This window comes from Camelina sativa, chromosome 10 (assembly GCF_030686135.1).
Source record: "Camelina sativa cultivar CO46 ecotype springtype chromosome 10, ASM3068613v1".
NCBI lineage: Eukaryota > Viridiplantae > Streptophyta > Magnoliopsida > Brassicales > Brassicaceae > Camelina > Camelina sativa.
Genome location: NC_141889.1, coordinates 21,292,909 through 21,315,514, shown reverse-complemented (window position 1 = coordinate 21,315,514; position 22,606 = coordinate 21,292,909). Strand labels below are relative to the sequence as shown.

Sequence of the window (22,606 nt, the reverse complement as noted above, 5' to 3'; positions counted from 1 at the left end):
AATTTTTACGTTCACCATCGTTTTACACAGTCACAGTCGCTATTTCAGCTAAAGAACAAGGCCTAAAGCGATATGCTTTATTCTTAAGTAAAATTCCGGATTGCACAAAGATATGTGACACCAATATTATCACAATATATCATAGTTCACAGGATGTATTTGCAACAAATCGATATTCAGCTTCCATCGGCGATCAAGCAACTCCTTTTTGCTTTTTGGAAGACCAATAGAACGTATTGGTAGAAACAAAGTCATCAGTATCACCTGTCCAAACCGTATCTGAGAAAGCATGAAGAGTCATTGGTGAATCCTTGTAGTTGTGTATAAAAGTACCATGGTTGGATGTTCCAGCAAGGTAACGAAGAGCCCGTTTGGTAGCCTATCAATGGTATGAAGTTGGGCAACGCATAAATTGCAAGAAAAACGTGTGACAACATAAGATATGTCTGATCCGGTAAATGCTAATTGAGGCTCCCTACAACTAAATGATATTGACATAAACTAGTACGTAGGTGAAAGAGCAGTTATAGAGAATTCTAGGACCACAAGCCCAAATTTTTTTTTTTGGATTTGAACTCATGATATCTAAGATGTTTATATTACACTGTTTTTACCACTAGGACAAACAAACTTTTCACTAGAAAGACCGATTATGTAACAATATATTTAACGGCCGCAACCAGCAAGTAGATGCTTCATCCAATATAAGTATAAGTAACATACTCCCAACTTTTGGCATAACATGTTGAATGGTTTATTTAAGCTATAGGTACACTCGATTCTCGATTACCAATTTTACTCGGCTTTCTACTGTTGTTATGAAACATTATTTCATTTTTATGGAGCAAGTGACTTCGGATGATGTATGCAAAGAGTGATAGATCTTTCAAATTCATTATAGTAGAATTTTTTTATATATTTTTAAATTTATAATAGAAATTTATGAAACAATCTCCAAAATGCCCTCGATTGTACAGTACAATCAACGATTTTAACTTTGCTCACGAATGAACTACATATACGGAACGAGTTACACTTATGTAAAGATTTAGTCATAAGTACATCCTAAACTAGCGAAGATGTTTTTAATTGATGTGCTGAATGAGGCGAACGTAGAGAGGCATAGGGTGGGGCACGTGCCCAGGTTGTTTAAAAAAAAAAAATTATGTATGTATTTTTTGTGAGGTCTTGGCTATTGATGGAGAGTCTATAGGTGTTGAGAATGATGTTTATATGATTACCAATTTGCTATATATATACTCCTTTCCTTTCTTTTAAGTTGTCGTTTTAGAGTTAAAATTTTGTTTCATACAGTTGTCATTTAAAATTTTTAATACAGATATGTGATAAAGTTTCTAATTTTATTCCAACTATTTTAATGTTTTGATCAACTAAAAAAATTAAAAAATTATTAATAAAGACTAAAACAAAAATTTTAATATTTTTTTTAATTTGTGTACAAAAACCTTAAACGACGACAAATCGACAAATAAATTGAATCGGAGGAAATATTATATTTCCTTTATTTTATTTTATTGGTCAATATTTCCTTTATTCATATGTTCACAAGTACAAATGGGAGAAAAGGAGGCGACTAGGGTTTTGGGGATACATGAGCAAGATGCGACGATGGAGGATGCTGGTGAGCGAAGTAGGCCTCCGGGAGACCCTCCTGATGGGCAGGGTTCTTGGGTGGCTCGAGTGAGGGGTACGAATATGGGAGGTATGAAGACTCCAGAGGATGTCCTTGATGCTGGTTTTGTCTCGGAGAGGATACGGCTGGAGTTCCCGAATGGGGAGGATGGGGAACCGGTGGTTACGATAGGAATAAAGTGATGGAGGCTATGAATGGGTTGTGGGAAAGGTGTATGATCGTTAAGGTGTTGGGGGTGAATGTTTCGATTGCGGCTTTAAGTTGTAAGCTACGAGAGCTATGGAAGCCGAAGGGAATGATGTATGTTTTGGATCTCTCTCGGCAATTTTCATGATCAGATTTGAGTCGGAGGAGGAGTATGTGGGGGCACTCACTGGAGGGCCATGGCAGACGTTTGGTAGCTACCTTATGGTGCAGGCTTGGTCTCCAGAGTTTGACCCCATGAGGAATGATATTGACACGACGCCGGTGTGGATTCGTTTGTCGAATTTGCCAGTTAACTTTTACCATAACCAAATATTATTGGATATTGCTAAAGGTTTGGGGAACCCCCTCAAGGTCGATGCTACGACACTAAACTTTGAACGGGGATGTTTTGCTCGGGTGTGTGTGGAAGTGAACATGAAGAGATCGCTGAAGGGTACCATTTTAATCAATGGGGAGAGGTACTTCGTTGCATATGAGGGGTTAACTAGCATTTGCTCTGGTTGTGGCTTGTATGGACATATGGTTCACTCCTGTCCGCGTAGGGTTAAGGAGAAGGTTGTCGAGCACCAGTCGCAAGCTATGGTGGTATCAGAGACTATGGGTATGAGGGAAGGCACGCCGACCGGGGGTGAAACGCCGTTGGGGGATGGTTTCACTCCGGTGAGGAGGGCGGGACGTCGTACAGCTATGGGGTCGAATAAGGAAACTTCTACGGGGGTGACCACAAAAGGAAAATCGGATCGTGTGTTAAGGGAACCTCTTAATGGTGGTGGATCTGATAATATCCCTGTGTCGAATAGTTTTGGCATGTTGGAGGAAGATATCGCAATGTTAGAGCTAAGGAAAGCTTCGAGTGAGGGAGGAGGAAATAAGGAAAATATGAATACACTGAATCATATGAAAGATGGGAAGCGTGCGGTACAAGCGAAACCAGTAGTGTTTGGAGCTACTGCCGAGTTGGGACGGAGTGGCCCTCGTGAGGGAAATAAAGGTAAAACAGGTGTTACGGGGAAGGGAGTGAAGAGGATATCACACAAGGCCCATCATAGAATTGTTGGACCAACTCGAGGATTAGTCTTTGGCCCAATTACGGGAGCGGAGGAGTTGTTTGTTAACGGTAACGGCTACGAATGGAATCGGAGCATGTTAGTCGCCCTGGTGTGGGAGTCGTGAGTAAAGATCCTATGGTTTGGGATGATAAGAGTCTGGTTCTCACACCGGTGGAGGGGATGAGCGCTCGCCAATTGAACCACGAACAGGGTTGCCGAGTTCAGTTGTGGCTGGTGGGCAAGGTCCGGTGGAGGTGGAGAAGGGATCAAGGAGTACATAACAGTTCTCCCCGGCTTTTCTGTTGGAATTTTAAAAAGAAATCATGAATTGTCTAATGTGGAATTGTCGGGGGGCGAAGAAACCCAATTTTAGGATATCTATTCGATACCTATTGAAGAAATTTAAGGGGGATGTGTTGGCGGTGTTTGAAACGCATGCTGGTGGGGATCGTGCGGGCCAGATTTGTCGAGGGCTCGGGTTTGATCACAATTTTCGAGTTGATGCAGTAGGTCAGAGTGGAGGTCTTTGGTTGTTGTGGAGGACCGAGGTCAGAGTTGTGGAGGTGGTTGAAACTTCATATCAGTTCATTCAGGCAAAAATTATGAATGGGGAGGAGATCCTCAATTTAATTGTTGTTTACGCTGCTCCGACGGTGAGCAGGAGAAGTGGTTTATGGCAAAATATGACAGAGGTGGTTCGGAGTGTGGTTGGACATGTTGTAATCGGTGGAGACTTTAACTCAATTGTTCGGTTGGACGAAAGAACTGGAGGAAATGGTCGTTTATTGCCAGATTCTTTAGCTTTTGGGGAGTGGATCCATGAGTTGTCTTTAATTGATTTAGGCTTCAGAGGCATCGGTACACTTGGCGACAGGGTCAAGTGGAACAGTCCTTTGTGGCAAAGAGATTGGATCGCATTCTATGTTGTTCTCACTCTCGCTTGAAGTGGCAGGAAGCTAGAGTTACTCACCTGCTTTTCCTTGCATCAGACCACACTCCTTTGTACTTGCAGTTGTCACCTGAGGTCGCTATGGATAGGAGAAGACGTCCTTTCCGCTTTGAAGCAGCTTGGCTGAGTCATCCCGGGTTTAAGGATCTGGTGGATACGTCTTTGAATAGGAGTTTGACGACCCAGGAGGCATTGTGTAGTTTGAGAAGAGTCTTACAAAGATGGAATAAGGAAGTGTTTGGTGAGGTACAACAGCGAAAGGAGAAGTTGGTAGGAGAGATACAAGCGGTACAAGGCTTGATTGAGCAATTCCCTAGTGATGAGCTTCTGGAGAGAGAAACGGTTTTATTAAAAGAGTTTGATGTGGTGTTGGAACATGAAGAGCTCCTTTGGTTCCAGAAGTCAAGGGAAAAATGGGTGGTTCATGGGGACAGAAACACTCAATTTTTTCATGTGTCAACAATTCTTCGACGGCGCAGGAACCGTATTGATATGTTGCGTGATGCTGAGGGAAGGTGGGTCTCTAATGCTAAAGATATTGAGAGGTTAGCTGTGGAGTACTTTCGACGGTTATATTCTCTAGAGGATGTGGAGCAGGAGATTGAGAAGTTAGCAATACTAGGCTTTGCACGGCCGTCATATGATGACAAACTGTTGTTGAGTAAACCTTTAACAAGAGTGGAGGTAGAGTGTGCGATGAGCAGGATGGGGAAGTATAAAGCTCCGGGACCGGATGGTTTCCAACCTGTTTTTTATCAACAATGTTGGGACGTGGTTGGGGAGTCAGTAGTACGGTTTGCATTGGATTTCTTTGAGACAGGTACTTTACCACCAAAGGCTAACGATGCGTTGGTGGAGTTGATTGTCAAAGTGGTGAAGCCCGAAAGAATCACTCAGTTTCGACCGATAAGCTTGTGTAATGTATTGTTCAAGATCATTACCAAGACTATGGTGGGAAGGTTAAAATGTGTTATGTCTAAGTTGATAGGTCTGGCCCAAGCAAGTTTCATTCCAGGCGGGCTTAGTACAGATAACATTGTTGTGGTCCAGGAAGCAGTCCATTCTATGCGTCATAAGAAAGGCACAAAAGGGTGGATGTTGTTGAAGTTTGATTTAGAGAAGGCTTATGATCGAATCATGTGGGATTTTTTAGAGGATAAGCTCAATGCTGCTGGTCTCGAATCAGGTGGGATTTTTTAGAGGATAAGCTCAATGTTGCTGGTCTCTCAAATCTATGGATCCGTTTGATTATGGCTTGTGTATCAGGACCATCAATGAGTTTGCTGATGAATGGAGAGTGTACTGAGTCGTTTAGGCCATTAAGAGGGTTAAGACAGGGAGATCTTTTGTCTCCCTATCTCTTTGTTCTCTATTTGGAAAGGCTCTGTCACTTGGTAGAGGGATCAATCGAGGATAAAAAATGGAAGCCACTCAGTTTTTCAAGAGGGGGTCTGAGGCTCTCGCACATTTGCTTTGCTGACGATTTAATCCTCTTTGCATAAGCGTTTGTCTCGCAGGTTCGTGTGATACGCGGTGTGTTGGAAAGATTTTGCGAAGCTTCAGGGCAGAAGGTGAGTTTGGAAAAATCAAAAATATTTTTCTCTGGGAATGTTTCAAGAGAGTTGCGGTTGCGTGTTAGTGAGGTGAGTGGCATTCAGGCGACAAGGAACCTCGGTAATTATCTAGGCATGCCAATCCTTCAAAAGAGGATAAATAAGGAGACATTTGGGGTGGTTCTTGAGTGTGTTTCTTCGAGGTTATCAGGTTGGAAAGGGCGCCTTCTGAGCTTTGTCGGACGACTTACACTCACCAAAGTTGTTTTATCTTCGATTCCTATCCACTCGATCAGTACAATCAAGTTACTAATGAGCACTTTGAATCAGTTAGATCACGTTTCTCGAGATTTTCTATGGGGGAGCAGTGTGGACCAGCGTAAACAACACTTAGTGGCGTGGGATCGCGTTTGTTTACCGAAAGAAGAGGGTGGGCTTGGCATCAGGAAAGCCTGTGACATGAATAAAGCTCTGTTGCCTAAGATTGGTTGGCGTCTCTTACACGACCAAACGAGTTTGTGGGCTAGGATTGTGCGGAGTAAATATAAAGTGGGGGACATCCATGATATTACTTGGATGAATGTCTGAAGCAACTGGTCTTCTAATTGGAGGAGTGTAGGTATCGGTTTGCGGGAGGTGGTGCTTAAAGGACAAAGGGGGATGGGAGGAATATAAAGTTTTGGACTGGTAAGTGGTTATGGGTGAGACCACTGGTGGATTTGGTACCCGGGGATATTCCAAATGGCATGCAGAACTTGATGGTGAGGGATTTATGGCGAGAGGGAGTGGGTTGGGACATTGCTCGCATCTCACCATATGTTTCAGAGAACCAAATGTAAGAATTGGCAGCGATAGTGGTGGATAATGTTACTGGGGCTCGTGACAGATTGTCTTGGTGTGGGACTGCAGATGGTAAATTTACTGTTAAATCAGCCTATGCTCTGTTGACGAGGGATGATACTCCAAGACAGAATGTGTCATGGTTCTATAAGAGAGTGTGGCGGGTGGCTGTACCGGAAAGGGTGAGAGTATTTTTGTGGCTGGTAGGGAATCAGGTGTTGATGACTAACGAGGAGAGGTTTAGAAGACATTTGTGTGACACGAAGATATGTCAAGTGTGTCATGGCGGGGTGGAGACTGTATTGCATATTCTTCGTGATTGCCCTGCTATGGGCAGGATTATGGACTCGTCTTTTACCAGTGATTCAGGTACAAGCGTTTTTCTCTAAGTCGCTCCTTGAATGGGTATATGCGGGTGTGTGTCAGGAGGACCAGATGGCTGGACTGGGAGCTACTCTCTTTGCTATAGCAGTTTGGTGGGGCTGGAAATGGACGTGTGGGAATATTTTTGGAGAGACTAGGCTTTGGCAGGATCGAGTTCAGTTTGTTAAGGATCAAGCGAAGGAGGTATCTCGTGCTAATGAGAGAGTTGGAGAGGGTATGGCCACTAGGGACAGGGTAGAACAGCAAATACGATGGGTACGACCTCCGAGTGGCTGGGTAACCCGGGTCCAGCGTCTGATGGGGGTGTTCTGAGGGATGAGCAGGGGCATTGGTGCGGTGGCTTCGTCTTAAACATTGGGCGGTGTTCGGCTCCTTTGGCAGAACTATGGGGAGTTTACTATGGTTTATACATTGCTTAGGAGAGGAGGATTACGCTGTTGGAGTTAGAAGTGGATTCGAAGTTGGTGGTTGGTTTCTTAACAGCGGGGATTTGGGAATCTCACCCGCTGTCATTCCTGGTACGGTTGTGTCATGGCTTTCTTACGAGGGACTGGGTAGTATGTATCTCACACGTGTATAGGGAGGCCAATTGTCTTGCTGACGGATTGGCGAACTATGCGTTCTTGTTGCCTTTAGGTTTTCATTCTTTTGATTTGATCCCAATGGAGCTTGTTCCGATTTCTCGGAAGGACGATGATGGTCTGTTACGATGTCGTTTAGTTGCTGTGTAATTTTTTCTTTGGTTCTTAATAAAATGGGGTTTTCCCCCTGTTCTTACCAAAAAAAATATATGTTCACAAGTAGGTTTCTTTCATATAGTTGTCTTTTGTGTTTCACTTTTAAATTATTAAAATAAATCACTACATTCTAATATAGTAATATATATATAAATATAAATATATATAATTTAGTAATTGCTTTTTAGGATTTTTAATATCTTGTAATGTAAATATTTTTTCGTCAAAGTTATGTAACATTTTAGAATCTAAATTTAGTGTGATATATAAAACTAATATATATTTAAAATAGATATATGTATATAAGAGATATAAAAATCAATCAAAATTATATTTATATTATAAAAGTTATGCAATTTTCAGTAACTTTGTAAAAATTAAATTTTACAAATATATTCACTACTCAAAATGTGCCCGTACTAATTTTTCTTTTGGATCCGCCATTGGTGCTAATTTATATTGGCTTGTTAACCAGATAATATTAAGATCTTAGTGTACTGTCTTTCTATGTCCGAGAATCTAATCCTTCTTTATCTTTTTATATTAGTTTTTGTTTCACTAATAGTAAAGAAATATCCTAAAATACCATCCAAATGGTTTTTCTTCCTTAAATACCACACATTTCTGAGCTATGTTGCTTTAAGATTTATCGTTCTGAGATATATGATTCTTTTATATATATCAACATTTTAAATGCTGAGCTCCTAACTGAAATTTCTCAAAATTCTTTTCTCCATGTGTAGTGATATGCTCAAATTTACCCTAGAGCTACTCTCTCAAATTAAGAAGTCACTGTAATACTTAGGGGTCGAATTCCACAGAGACTCAAGATCAAACACAATAAATTATAGAGTTTTGTTATTACGCTAAACAAGATGATTTAAATTAAAAAGGCAATGCAAAATATTAAATCAGAGGTTGTAAATTCAAATGATCAAAAATCTAGGTCCAGGGAATTTCTCAGGAAATTACAAAATATTAAATCAATAAATTAATTAGGATTTAAGCAATTAAAAATCAGATCTAGAACTCTAAACTCTTTTGTAAAATAAATCAGTTCTCACTGCAAATATTATCTAAATTTAAAACCAGAAAATCCAAATCTCTTTGTAAAATTCTAGGTTAAAAATCAACTTTAAAACAGGTTTAGATTGTTCACAAAATCACTAAATCAAATCTCTTTGAAGAAAGTAATTTTGCTCATCAAAAGGTTTTTGTCAGGAAAATCAATTATATTCTCATATCAATCAATAGTCCTAATATCCAAATCCAGATGACTAATCAAAGATCTAGCATTAAGAACAACATATGATGAAGATCTAGAAAGATAAAGAATCCTAAATAAACAGATCTAATAATTCATAAAATCCCTGTGAAAAACCTTGAACCTAACAAGCAAACTACTCAGACATATTCAATGAAGAACAAAACATAATTCTGAATAATAAGCAATTGAAATTAAAAGAGTAAAGAGGGAGTTCAAGAATTCTTCTCTCAAAGTAGTTCAGATCTCTCTCCCAAAAGCTCTCAAAATCTCACAAGATTGTAGAAACACGTCAGGGACTTATGTTGCAAATATGGAAAACTTCGGGCAAGTTTTGTAAAACTTCCAATTTTGAAGTCTTGTGTCGGATCAGCTTGGTGTCGACTGATGCTCCTTTGGTGTCGGTCGATGCTCTTCATAGGATCAGACTCCAAATTGATTTCCTCCGGTTAAATGCTCCAAAACGATCCAAATTGCTTCATTTCGCTCCATCCGTGCCAAAATCATAGATAACCTGTAAAGACTCAAAAACATCCTAGAAAACAAATCAAAAGACTCTAATAGACTCTTTATATCATGGTTAAAACCCACAAAAACCATGATATATCATGTAGGCATAGGGAATTAATACCTTGGTCACATGACTTTCGGTAATATATCAAACGCTGCATCATGTCCAACCAAGTGTGTTTGAGTTCTCCATTTCTGCAATTTCTTATCCAAGTGTTGTTCACATATTCTCATGTTTGTTAACGTCAAGTTTTCGTTAGACTTTTAAGCAAAAATGAAAAGAAGCATGTGATACCCTAACCATTTACAATGTGATAATATATTGATTAATTTGCTATTATTTGGGCTTCTATTAATTTTCAGTTACATATTTTAAATATTTACTTATAATGTTAACCAGTTTTTAGATCTTAAATACTATCTATTTTGACCAAAACAAATACCAAAATATAACTAAATGTGCAACTAACACCCATGGAGACAAAACATGTACTAATTATATTATACTTTACTAAAAATATAAAAAATAGAATTCATAACTGTTTGGATAAAATCAGAAGACAGTTACTACATCAAACTTAACAAAGTACTTTTATAACACATGAACTTTTTAAACAAATTCAGAGATTTTTTTTTACATTACTTTGAGATATGAGCATGGACAGGTTGGAACAAGGAGTTATAGAGCAGATTGAACCTAAGAAGCTTCTGCCGAAAGAAGAAGGCGTTCTTCCAAAAGAGGAGTGTGTAATATCTTCTAAACTTGTTTATTTCTTAGTGAGTCATATCTAAGTTATACTCAATCTTGTAGTCTAAGAGATTCCCATCTCTCTTGGAAGTACAATTCAATCCCCCTTCAAATCCCTTCACCGTCATTGCCATTCATCTATCAATTATGTTGCATCACCAAAGTTCAATCCATTGTTCATCATCATTTCGTCCATCCCACTCCACAACCTAGAAAAGTGAGTCCTTGGGAATAGATCCTCACCCAGGAGCCTATCATGTGGTATCAGAGCCACTTTGTGTCAGGTTGTGTCTAACAAACTCTTCACCTTCCGATTTGTGTTTATTTTGATTTAGGGTTTGTTTTTACTGTTCTTGTTAGATTTGTTGATGAAACTTGTTAGATCTATTATTTATGCATTAGATCTGTAGGAATCTTGTGTTTTTGGAATCTGACCTTTCAACTTCTTCTTTGAACAATCACTTTTGCAAAGAACTTTTCACTTGTTTTCTGTTTTCAACTCTTGCAGAGGCATGGGGGATGAGGAAGAAGAGGAAAACAACTACAACCACTACAACAAGTTGTTGATTGAAGCTCTCACAACTCACTCCAGGTCGTGGGCAAAGAAACCATACTGATGCTGAGGAGTCAGGAAGCTATTACAGTCAATCATCATCTAGAAGGAACAACCACATGAGGAGGAGGCGTGAAAGAGAAGAACCCGTTCTTCCTAAGGATAATTTAGCTGGGCTGAAACTTCGAATTCCCTCTTTCCGAGGAAGTAACAATCCAGAAGAGTATCTGGAATGGGAAAAGAAGATTGAACTTGTGTTCAACTGCCAAGAGTACACAGAGGAGAACAAAGTAAAGGTGGCTCCAACAAAATTTCAGAATTATGCTTTGAGTTGGTGGGATCAGTAGGTTACTACAAGAAGGCGTGTAGGAGATTATCCAATTGAGACATGGACTCAAATGAAAACAATAATGAGGAAGAGATTCGTGCCAAGTCACTATTACAGGGAGCTGCACACCCGCTTGAGAAATTTGGTCCAAGGAAACAGAAGTGTAGAAGAATATTACAAGGAAATGAAGACTTTGATGTTGAGGGCTGATATTCAGGAGGATCAGGAAGCCACAATGTCTAGATTCATGGGAGGCCTGAACGAAGACATCAAAGACAGATTCGAGGTGCAACACTATGTGGAATTAGTGTTACACCCCACTCCCAAATTACACCAAAAAGAAGTACAAACTTACGTAGCTATTCACATTTATCTCCTGACCTGAAGAAGGGAAAAGAGAAAGGGGTGAGAAAAACGAGTTTACTTAGTGAGGAGATCAACTCTGCCCACTGGTCATATAGCAAACACGTTCCAAACATAGACACGACCATTACTTAGCATAGAATCAGAATGTCTAACCATCAAACAATCATCACATCGACGATATGCAACACATAACTCATTTATACTCTTCTTTATCATGCAATCATGCAACTTAAACATCACACTCAGAGCAAGGCCCTTGAGGCACAACTACTCCCACACTTAGAGCAAGGCCCTTATGGCACAACTACTCCCACACTAACATTCTCATTCTCGTTCTCATGCATATGCTTATGCCATTCATAAACTTGTCTTAACATATATCCTTAAACATTAACATCACACTTTCAAGTTACTAACAAGCTAACTTCATCAAGTAATCACAAACCACCCAAAGACTATTCTCGAGCCTATACTTAGCAACTATCGAAGAATATATAAGGAAAGAGGCTGCTGCATAACCGCAAATACCACCCTCACCTGACTCTAAGCTGGCCAGAACTGGAAAGAAAGGCTGAAGCAGCTAGCAACAATCTGAAACTTGCAGCAGAAGAAAAACAGTTCAACACAGATTAGGGTTTCTGAATCCAGAAATTAACCAAGTGTTAGAATCAGTTTTCAGTTTCAACTTGAGGTTTTGGTGGAAGAATTTCGGCGATACCTGAGCAGTTCAAGCCAGTTCGACGGTTTTTACAGATATAAGGGGTGTTAGGAAAGCCACCTGAGCCATCATTATCACCGGAAAAGGTAACCCTTAGCTTTTGCGTTGGTTGCTTGTCGGTCAAGAATCATCTGCTTCTGTCAAAACCCAGAAACCCTAATCTGTGTTGAACTGTTTTTCTTCTGCTGCAAGTTTCAGATTGTTGCTAGCTGCTTCAGCCTTTCTTTCCAGTTCTTGCCAGCTCAGAGTCAGGTGAAGGTGGTGTTTGCGGTTATGCAGCAGCCTCTTTCCTTATATATTCTTCGATAGTTGCTAAGTATAGGCTCGAGAATAGTCTTTGGGTGGTTTGTGATTACTTGATGAAGTTAGCTTGTTAGTAACTTGAAAGTGTGATGTTAATGTTTAAGGATATATGTTAAGACAAGTTTATGAATGGCATAAGCATATGCATGAGAACGAGAATGAGAATGTTAGTGTGGGAGTAGTTGTGCCATAAGGGTCTTGCTCTAAGTGTGGGAGTAGTTGTGCCGCAAGGGCCTTGCTCTGAGTGTGATGTTTAAGTTGCATGATTGCATGATAAAGAAGAGTATAAATGAGTTATGTGTTGCATATCGTCGATGTGATGATTGTTTGTTAGACATTCTGATTCTATGCTAAGTAATGGTCGTGTCTATGTTTGGAACGTGTTTGCTATATGACCAGTGGGCAAAGTTGATCTCCTCACTGAGTAAACTCGTTTTACTCACCCCTTTCTCTTTTCCCTTCTTCAGGCCAGGAGAGAAATGTGAATAGCTACGCAAGTTTGTACTTCTTTTTGGTGTATTTTTGGAGTGGGGTGTAACAGTTAGAAGAGTTGTTGCATAAAGCGATCATGTTTGAGAATCAGTTAAAGAGAAGGAGCTCCAAGTCTGGTTCTGGAACAAGTAAGACTAACTACCAGCGGGAAGAAACAACAGGTTCTCAGAAGGACTTTAGGCTGTATGTCAAACCAAAGGTGGAAGATCTTGACCTAAAGGAAAGGGTAAATCCGTGGTGACGCATTCTGATCTTTTTGAGGCGTTAACCGAGTACATTAAAATCGAGAAGATAAATGCTAAGTCAACATCTCAACCAAAGAAGGACCCTGAACAGATTATCCTTCATGAGAAAAGTCTAAAACCATTGCTTGAACCAAGTGGTGAACCGATGCAATATCAAGAAAAGGAGGATGAGTTCGTAGCTGAGGATGATCATGTTATACATACTGAACCTACAACTCCATCTCAAGCTAAGTGTGATATTTCTTTTATCAAATCTGAATTTGTGCTTGAAAAACTAATGCATTTGGAACCGGAGAAACCGAGTAGCATTATTTCCTTTTTACAGGTTCAGGAAGAAGAATCACTAGAAACAACACAAATGAGTTTGCCATTAATTAGTGATTTGGATCAGATCAACATTGTGTCAAATCCAGTCCCTATACCATATCGTTGTGACTACCCAAGAAAGCACTGTAAGGAAATTGATTTGGTTAGGACAAATCCTAATTATTTTGTGATGATTTCTGCTCAAGATGAAAAACGCTTTGGTTTAGAAAATGTGAAAGAATTTTGTGTTTCAAAATCTGTTTTTGACAAAATGATTCCAACTTTTGAAACATTTGCCCTTGAAAATTTCTTTAAGCCAAAAGGTTTGTTGTTTGAAAAATTTCATGAATTTAACTCTTCTTTGAGAGTTTCTTAATATAACATTCCAGTGGAACTATTTAGAACTAAAACTGAGCATGTAATGGTTAAAACTTTTTCTGAAATAAGAAATTTGCTTGATAAAGAGTTGTGTGATTTTAAACCGTTCATTGAGTATTGTGAACCAACGGTGAAAGATCATGTTTTTGATTTCTCTATTTCAAGTATAATGCACTTGTTTTTTTCCATGATTGCTATGAAATGAACATATTACAAGGAGAAACATAAGTACTTGGGAGAAGAAACATGTTTTGTTCAAATCAAGGAGAAACCACCAGATATATGCCAACAGATGATTTATCATTTTGGAGTTAGAAGTTGGAAGTATCTCAGGAAAACAATTTCGATCGCTCAAGGATGCTCCATTTTAAAACTCCATTTTGATAACAACTACATGAATATCTGTTTGATCTTTTCCTATGTGCCTAAATTGTTTCCTTTTTATTTAGGAGATCTTGCGGAGTATGGAGAAGTAGTTAAAGCTTCCTCAACGCTTAAAGATGCTTTTATCCAAAAGCACACATATATGATTCGTTTGTCTTTGTCAAAAGAGCCAAATACAGATTTTAGAGCAGTCATGAAGCGCATAAGAAAAACTGAAAAAAAAAAAAAAGTGGGAGACAAACGATTTAAGCAACCTGATTTGGATCAAGATGAGCACCAAGATGTTAGCAGCTTCAAACTGATCCAAGAAGAAACCCCAGATCCACTTCCTTTAACCATGATGACCATCAATCATACCCAAGGCATTATCCAGCTAAGTACAAAAGAGCAGCTTCCAGATTTAGCAGTTCTTCCGTCCAAAATCTTTGCGAGAACTGGAACTGGAGATGTTTTGATGCATGATCTTAAATCCAATGGTTGTTTTAGGATGATATTTGAGGTTGGAGAACAACTAATGGTACACTTGAAGAGTAAACAATTTCCAGCTGAAAAGGAGTCAAAACTAGTCCCAAAGATCGATGGACCATTCAAAGTGCACAAGCTGATCAACAACAATGCCTACTCTTTGGATCTACAAGGTAAGTATAATGTAAGTAATACCTTCAATGTTGCTGATCTTAGGGAAAATGGCTATTTAATTCCCCAAGTATTTGCAATTAACACTTTTATTCTCCAACTTACACATTAATTCCTCAATTCGTATTTGACTTAACAATTTTAGACCAGAAATAGTCCACGTTAATTAATTAACAGAGTCGTTAAGAAGTGATTGAAACGTAATGAACCCAGAAAAATCCACAAAAAACTTTCTCCCAAGTTGAAATTTTGGGTTTGTAGGCTATTTACAAAAATTGAGACCAAGATAGATTTCCTGACAATTCAACAACAACTCGAAGCCATGAAGAACACAAAGAACAAAAATCTTTTTCCAGAAACGTTATTAATGTAAGACTTATCTCATAATAAGATTTTGGTATATGAAAAAAATGGAACAAACTGTGAACTGTACATGAAGTCTTAAAAAAACACATAAACAGTCTAAAACATAAACTGCATGGACTAGAGAGAGAACCCAAATCTTCCTTGTGATGATCCACCTTGTGAATCTCTTACTTGAGAAGAGCCTCCTTGTGATGATCCAGCTTGAGAATATTCTTCTTGAGAAGTTCCAACATGAGATGAACCTCCCTAGAATCAAGCATATAATTAGACCACCAAACAATTAAAAAAAATCATCAATCATTTACAAACTACTTAAATATATAAACAACCTGCTCTTTTCTTGGACGACCTCTTGGCCGTTTAGAAGGAGGAGGTGCAGTTGGATTAGGACACCTAGTCTTATTATGTCCTTCTTTTCTACAGTTTGAACATGTTCCAATACGACCATGGCGAGTTAACCTGTACTTATTAGATGAAGACTCATGAGGAGACTTTCTCCTAGCCCGATCATGTGGTCGTCCTCTGTTAAATCTAGCTGGTGGTGGTAGAACAGGCAACCGACCTAACCGTCGCCACAGATTTATGCCTTGGACTGGTTTTATTCCTTTCTCATACAATAAACGCCATCTTGAAGTCAAGTAGTAATCCGAGACATGATCATTAAGATTTAACTTTGTGGTTGTGATGACACACATTGCATGCATACAAGGTATGCCATTCAATTGCCAATAGCCACAACCACAAGTTTTTTTTTCCATATCAACACAACAAACATCAACTCCATACTCAATCTCATGCAAGTTTCCTGTGGTCATGTATCTTTTGCAATCCTTAGCTTTTTGCCTATTTAGTTCAATCTCCCTATCTGCTCTTGGTGTGAACCTCTTCTTCCACCTTTTAGTTATAATTGTCCTCTTTGCATTCCTCTCCATACATTTCCTCCTTACTTCTGTTAAAATATCAAGTAATGGCTTCCTTCTTGATTCCCTCACATTCCTATTGAAAGACTCTAACAGGTTGTTGAGATTATCATTGCAACAAGATCCAAGTTTGAAGAAAGCCCGAGACCATGTTGTTGGTGCAGTGCGTTGTAGTGAGCCATAAGCACCTTGGTTGTACCTCTTTAGTATTTCTAAATTAGTAGCAAAAGATGCGGTTGTATAACTCCTTGCTATTTTCCAAAACATACGCTCAAGCTCAATATCTTTGTTTGTTTTCTTCCAGTTTTCCAAAATGTGTCTAGCACACAATCTATGTTCAGCTTTGGGAATCTCATCATGAACTGCATTTAGCAAACCCTGTCACCACATGTAAACTTTATAAAAAAACATTACAAGTTATCATAAATCTTATAAGTAACAACTTAACAGAAATTTTACATGATGTTTATCTGAAATGATGGTAATGTCAGCTCCATCTTCAAGTGTCAAATCCTTTTTTAGAAGTTTCACAAACCACACCCAATTATCTATATCCTCCACCTCTACCACAGCCCAAGCAATTGGAAATATTCTATTATCACCATCTCTACCAACTGCAGCTAACATTTGACCTTTGATATCCCATTTCATAAATGCAGTATCTAATCCAATAATAGGTCTACATGACTGCTTCCAAGATGTTTTCAATGCTTCAAAACATACATAGAGACGGTAAAATCTTTGCAAGCTACCAGGAACTGGACCAGGAACTGTCTCAATCTCCATAGTTGAACCATCATTAGAGGTACGTATCTCTTCTTGATAATCCCATATTCTAGCAAAATGGGATTCATGGCTTGCCCTTCTTTTAAGTTTCAACAGCTTCTTAGCTCTCCTACACTGATGCACACTAACTATCATATTATACTCTCTTTTGATTTCATCTACCATCTCCTGAGATTTAATCTTAGGGTTCACTTGCAGCCTTTCCTCATACAGTTGTGAAATAGTTCCACTTTTTAACAACTTTGTGTAACCAGATCTTACACAAACATGCTCATTCTGATAGATATTTATCATAAGCTTGTTTTTCCTCTTCTCAAAAGAACAGTACACTTTCCATGGACACTTATCTTCGATGTGTTGTGTGCACTTTGCCCCAAGCCTGTTAGATGATGACTTATACATTCTGATATCGTATTGAGTTTTTAGAGAATACCTGAGGAGTGCATACTTGAATTCATCTGCATTGTTGAATGTCTTATGCAATGCTAAATAATCATCAGGTCGATCTTCATGAGTGAATGGTCTCTCAGCTTCCTCTTCGTCATCATCAGATAATGGATCCGGAATCTTCTCGTCGTCCCAAATGTCATCCCCACTATCATCAGAATCATTACCATTTGTTGCATCTTCACATGCATCAGACCCAAAATGGTCTTCTAAGTTGTTGCAGATTACAACATCGACGAGCTCATCATCTTTTTCCTCTTCATTTCCAGCCAAACATAGATCCACCTCTGTATATCCTCGGTTGTCGTCGATGATAAATGGACAATCATCTTCGTCAACACTTGAATCATGAGATTCTACTCTGTCGTTTTCAACTTCGGCCTCTACTCTCTCGTCTACAACATCGACATCAACTCTCTTCCCTGCAACTTCGGCTACGAATTGGGCTTGTGGTTCTCTTCGAATTTGAAGCTTACGCCTTTTTGTAGTCATGATTTTCTCTTTGAGATATATGAAATCGATCTCAATCTCACTTATCTTAGTTCTTTTAATCGCTTAAGAACCCTAGGTTTATGAGTTCATTAGGTTTTAGTCGAGTTTTTAATGTCTCCGTTAATTAATTAAAGTTGGTTGTTTTCTCGTCTAATATTGTTAAATCAAATATAAATTAAGGGATTAATGTGTTCACGTATAAGTTGGGGAATAAAAGTGTCAATTACAAATACTTGGGGAATAAAATGGTCATTTTCCCGCTGATCTTATCCCTTATTTTGCAGGTGAAACAGATTTGAGGACAAATCCTTTTCAAGTGGGAGAGGATGATATGAGCATGGACAGCTTGGAACAAGGAGTTATAGAGCAGATTGAACCTAAGAAGCTTCTGCCGAAAGAAGAAGGCGTTCTTCCAAAAGAGGAAGACGTTCTGTCCAAAGAAGAAGGAGTTCTTCCAAAAGAGGAAGACGTTCTGCCAAAAGAAGAAGGCGTTCTGCCGGAAGAGGAAGATGTTCTGCCGAAAGAAGAAGGCGTTCTTCCAAAAGAGGAAGACGTTCTGCCAAAAGAAGAAGGCGTTCTGCCGGAAGAGGAAGACGTTCTGCCGAAGGAAGAAGGCGTTCTGCAGGAAGCCTTGTATGTTTCGAACGGTCCCTTGACGAGGTCAAAGACAAAGCTGCTAAGTCAAGTCATCACTACACTTCTACATCAAGTTCAGGACAGTATTGAGTGTGTTTATCCAACCACTCTGGTTGTGATTCAAGCCTCTTAAGAAGGATGCAATGGAGGTGTGTGGACTTGTACTCTTTTCCCTCCTCTTGGTTTTGTCCCACTGGGTTTTCCAAGGGAGGTTTTTAATGAGACAAGCCCACAAACTTATTCCAGAGGCCCATTGTGATCCATTTAATTAGGCTCATTTTCTATCTCTTTTATTCAAACTTTGCATTTAGTGTTTTTGTAATTTCCAAGAGACATTGTATGCTCTTGCATGTCTTTCTTTTCTCCCCTCTTCTCCTTCATCCTTCATCTTCTATATAATCTCCCTGTATTTCTCTTTTGTAACTCATCAAACATTTTAATCAAAAACTTCTTTCTACTTGTTTGATCTGAGGAGTGTGTAATATCTTCTCAACTTGTTTATTTTTTAGTGAGTCATATCTAAGTTATACTCAAGCTTGTAGTCTAAGAGATTCCCATCTCTCTTGGAAGTACAATTCATTCCCCCTTCAAATCCCTTCACCTTCATCGTCATTCATCTATCAATTCCGCTGCATCACCAAAGTTCAATCCATTGTTCATCATCATTTTGTCCATCCCACTCCACAACCTAGCAAAGTGAGTCCTTGGGAATAGATCCTCACCCAGGAGCCTATCACTTTGTCTAAAGTTCACAATTTTCTTTTTTGATTAACAAAAATTTGAATTTAAAAGAAGAATTTCCAAAAAAACAAACATTTTTTAAGAGGAAAAAAAGAAATTGTAAAATATTGGCCAGAAAAGGTATGTGGTTAGTGGTTACCAATTATTGTGTGGACATAGATGATATATAGTTTTGTCATATGGTTTTTGACCTCTTTCATATCTAATATATTGGGTCTTGGAAGCTTTTTGTTTTTAAGCTAATTTCAGTAAACTCGCGCGATATCTAGTAGGTATAAACATTTATGTGTGTTTGCTTTCTATGTCAACATTAGCTCTTCACTGTTGGGCTTTCTTTTTGCAGCACTAATGACGTGTTCGTCAGTGATGTCGTAACCAAGGTCAAGAAACTCTTTGCATTGAGGGAGAAACCTCTAATGCATGGACAGGAGACAGAAGCAGCAACAACAGTATTAGTCAATTCGCTTGATGATGATGACTTATTCTAGTCCCAAACTTCGTTATTACAAGCACTAGATCTTAAAACTGCAGAGCTTGAAGGCTTCACAAAGATTCTAACGGGTCTCGTTTCTCTGAGGCTGAAGGGCAAAACTCATCTTGTGTTCCTCAACTTTAGTTCTACTGAGAATTTGGTCCGATTTCAGCGTTCTGATCGACTCATTCAAATTCTTCGAAAAGGTTTTTCACCAACCCTAATTTTCTTTCTCCATCTCAAGCAACTTTCGTGTTTCACACGACATTCTTTTGGTATTACTACAATACAGGAGCTTGCTTTCAGTCCTCCGGGTGTCATTAGAATAAGAGACTGAAAGCATAAGGCCTCAAGTCCATGACGAAAAAGCAATTATGAAACAAGGCCCATGTGATCTCAGTCCCTCTCGCCAATATAAGAGGACAAAAGCAGAGAGTCTTGCTCTGCAACACAAGGACACAAATGAAAAACCGATGCAGAGGGCAAAGATAGCAAAACCAGCTGGCTCTCCCACAATCGTACTATCTAACTGTTTTGATCCTATCCTATCAGAAGAGAGTAGGTAGATGCTAGAAAAAGTGTCAACACTGGGTATAGATTGTTCCATTGCTAGTATAAGAATAAGCATCTTGTATCCATAGTAAGGCAATCGATGGAAATCCAGTAAAGCATCATTCACTAACTTTCTTCTTTTTCATTTATTCACAGAGCCTTCTTCTTTGGCCTAGCCTTCAAGAAATTGACAGAGGATACAATTTCGGCAGAAACACATGTTTTGAGATGGATTTAGTTGAATACAGGACGCTCATAAAGCACTTCTTCTTTGCTTACAAATGCTTTATATTAAGATGCAATATTTTACGGGTTGGGATGCAGAAAGAGCCACAGTGGTAACTAACGAGTAGTTGAAATGGCACAAATATAAATCAATCAACCACTCAACTTGTTTTATAAACAAGTCTTATATCTTCTTTTGGTCTACGAACTCTTGTGTTGAAAACAATAAATCTATGAACAAATATTAAAATTGGTTGCACGATATGTATAATCTACCTTGCTTCTAGACTATGATAATAAACGTTTAAAAGCTGAAAAAGTTTGATGTTATTAAAAAATAATTGAGGCCTATGAAACTAGTACACAGCCATAAGTGATAAATGTTGACACATTGAATATACAAAAAACGTTTTCATTGGTGTATGAAAAATGTCTCTCCAATTCATTAATTTAACATTTTCATTACTCAACTACATTCCCACTAGACGCAACTAAACACTTTCCCAATCCTCAAAACATTCATCCCACCGTTTGCGTTTTTGGCCCAAACTGGCGAAATCACCATCTTTGGTACTTCTAAACTGAATCCAACTACTTCATCGTGAAAAGATAATATTCAAGAATCTCATGTGTATGCATGAGCATGCTTGTCAAGAAACGCCTTAGCCAAGTTACTAAAGCTTACACTGACTGAATCAGCAGCTGCGTACCTCTCTATGAGATCCACCACTTCCGCTCTCAAAATCTCCTCTCTTGTTGCTCTGTTATAGTCGCACATGTAATACAAAACCCCAATTGCATAATTCACCTATTAGAAAACAAACAATTTTTGAGATTCCATTTTAAACACCAGAAAAAACACATTAATGAGGAAAGAAACTCGTTTGGACTCACAGTGTTCCGTACAGGACTTGATAAACATTTGATTATAAGAGGAATTCCATCAGCCTCGACAATTGTAGCAACATTTTTTGGGTCTGCACAAGAAGAGAAAAGAGCATTTGGTTTGATGATCAGTAAGGTGCAGTTATGGCAACAACAACAACAACAAAAACACAGTTTAGAATCAGAGAGTATATTTGTATCTTCCAGGCTCTTTACCAGCACATGCGTTGCATAATCCTCCTATTCCAAATTCCACAAGCTTTTCATTTGGCTCTGTCAGACAGTCTATGAATAGTTCCAATACATTTAGCTGCTCGAGTAAACCATTAACATTTTCATCATGAAGAGAAGAACAAAGTGCTGGATTGGGTGTTCCATGGCACCATGTTGATAGTGTACTTGAACTTACCTGACGTAAAATAGTGTAGTTGTAAGGGTCATATGCGAAATTCCCCAAGTTTGCTACAATTCTCTCCTTTGTTTCTGCAGGTGCAAAACAGTAATCGTGTTAATATAACTTGACAAAACTAAGTGACAAAGCCAGAGAAGTATTGATAATGTTGGACAAACTACACAACTCCAAAAAAATGCAAAATAAGAGTTAAACTGCTAAATCCTATTGCTAGGTTTGCGCATGCTATGAAGCCTACTATCATATATCCTCATTCATACCTAAGTACCCTAAAAATCCATATGAAGCTGCACAGATTCCTCAAAAATCACAAGAAAGCACTAAAGCCAGTCTTATGCAACAATACTTTCGAAATTTTCAAACAAAAGCATGAATATAGCTACCTTGATCAGTTGCATTCTGAAACTGACTCACAAGCTCCTGTGCAATTAAAAAGAAGAAGTCAAAACTCAGCTTTAACAAAAATGCTACTTTAGATTCATTGGCACAGAGGTTACAATCTCAGAAACATTAAACCAAACCTGTAGAAATTGAAGCCTTGGTGTTCCATTTTTGCCAATACGTTCTTCTTGTCTTTCCTTATTTGTAAACATTCCTTCTCACTCCTTTTATCTTCTCCAATTACAAAATCAAAGCCTACAGAACATCACAAACTATGAGAATCGCAAAGAGAAACAGAATCATATAATACTATGAGAATCTAACAAAACAAATAAATCAGAACCGATTCTAACTTCGAGAGAAACACCGTCCGTTATGGCACCACCACCATGTCGTCTCGAGACACGGTGAAGCAAGCGGCAAAGACTCCGGAGATGCGAGCGGCCGAGAATTATGAGCAAAATTTGTTGGACCCATAACGCTTACAAGATTGGGCCTTCTTAAACTGGCCCAATTCTGACTTATCTAACCTGAGATAATAATAAACCCGTGATTGAAAAGCACATGTCACACATGATATGTTTATTGCATAGTTGTCAACTTGTCATATCGTGTTTACATGGTTCATCATTAATATATATAATTTTGAATGTTTTAAAGTAATATCATATGGTAAAGATATTTTCG

At 38.7% G+C, this 22,606-nt stretch overlaps 2 protein-coding genes, 1 long non-coding RNA gene and 1 pseudogene across 4 annotated transcripts; 2 read left to right on the top strand and 2 right to left on the bottom strand.

The window, feature by feature from the left end:
* Positions 1-1,575: 1,575 nt before the first annotated feature.
* On the top strand, positions 1,576-3,034 carry LOC147936329 (uncharacterized; annotated as a pseudogene).
* A 12,053-nt stretch (positions 3,035-15,087) lies between these two features.
* LOC147936328 (uncharacterized) lies at positions 15,088-17,615 on the bottom strand. The gene is made up of 4 exons (XM_087468687.1): positions 17,538-17,615; positions 16,350-17,504; positions 15,300-16,268; positions 15,088-15,216 (listed from the first exon to the last, which is right to left on the bottom strand). Exons 1-4 carry the CDS (start codon positions 17,613-17,615, stop codon positions 15,088-15,090), a joined length of 2,331 nt encoding a protein of 776 aa, XP_087324813.1.
* Positions 17,616-19,240: 1,625 nt separating this feature from the next.
* Positions 19,241-20,145, top strand: LOC147936327 (uncharacterized). The gene is made up of 2 exons (XR_015568036.1): positions 19,241-19,670; positions 19,757-20,145. It is a non-coding gene; the product is annotated as an uncharacterized LOC147936327 (long non-coding RNA).
* Positions 20,146-20,544: 399 nt separating this feature from the next.
* Positions 20,545-22,411, bottom strand: LOC104719345 (uncharacterized). Of its 2 annotated transcripts, none has more exons than XM_010437255.3 (7): positions 22,263-22,411; positions 22,060-22,174; positions 21,922-21,958; positions 21,536-21,609; positions 21,343-21,436; positions 21,136-21,218; positions 20,545-21,049 (listed from the first exon to the last, which is right to left on the bottom strand). In XM_010437255.3, the coding sequence occupies exons 2-7, from the start codon at positions 22,129-22,131 to the stop codon at positions 20,867-20,869; spliced, it is 543 nt and encodes a 180-aa protein (XP_010435557.1). In that variant the 5' UTR covers positions 22,132-22,174; positions 22,263-22,411; the 3' UTR covers positions 20,545-20,866. The 2 variants fall into 2 exon arrangements, with proteins under 2 accessions (XP_010435557.1, XP_010435558.1); XM_010437256.3 differs by having other exon boundaries at positions 22,273-22,411.
* Between the last annotated feature and the right edge of the window lie 195 nt (positions 22,412-22,606).

Excerpts from the sequence above, each read along its gene's own strand:
- LOC147936328 (XM_087468687.1), bottom strand. The coding sequence starts at position 17,615 with ATGACTACAAAAAGGCGTAAGCTTCAAATTCGAAGAGAACCACAAGCC. Across the intron at positions 16,269-16,349 it reads TCATTTCAGATAAACATCAT|GGTTTGCTAAATGCAGTTCA; the intron begins GTAAAATTTCTG and ends ATGTGGTGACAG. Across the intron at positions 15,217-15,299 it reads GTCGTCCAAGAAAAGAGCAG|GGAGGTTCATCTCATGTTGG; the intron begins GTTGTTTATATA and ends GCTTGATTCTAG.
- LOC104719345 (XM_010437255.3), bottom strand. The coding sequence starts at position 22,131 with ATGTTTACAAATAAGGAAAGACAAGAAGAACGTATTGGCAAAAATGGA. Across the intron at positions 21,219-21,342 it reads ATTATGCAACGCATGTGCTG|ACCCAAAAAATGTTGCTACA; the intron begins GTAAAGAGCCTG and ends CTTCTTGTGCAG. Across the intron at positions 21,050-21,135 it reads CAAGTCCTGTACGGAACACT|GTGAATTATGCAATTGGGGT; the intron begins GTGAGTCCAAAC and ends GTTTTCTAATAG.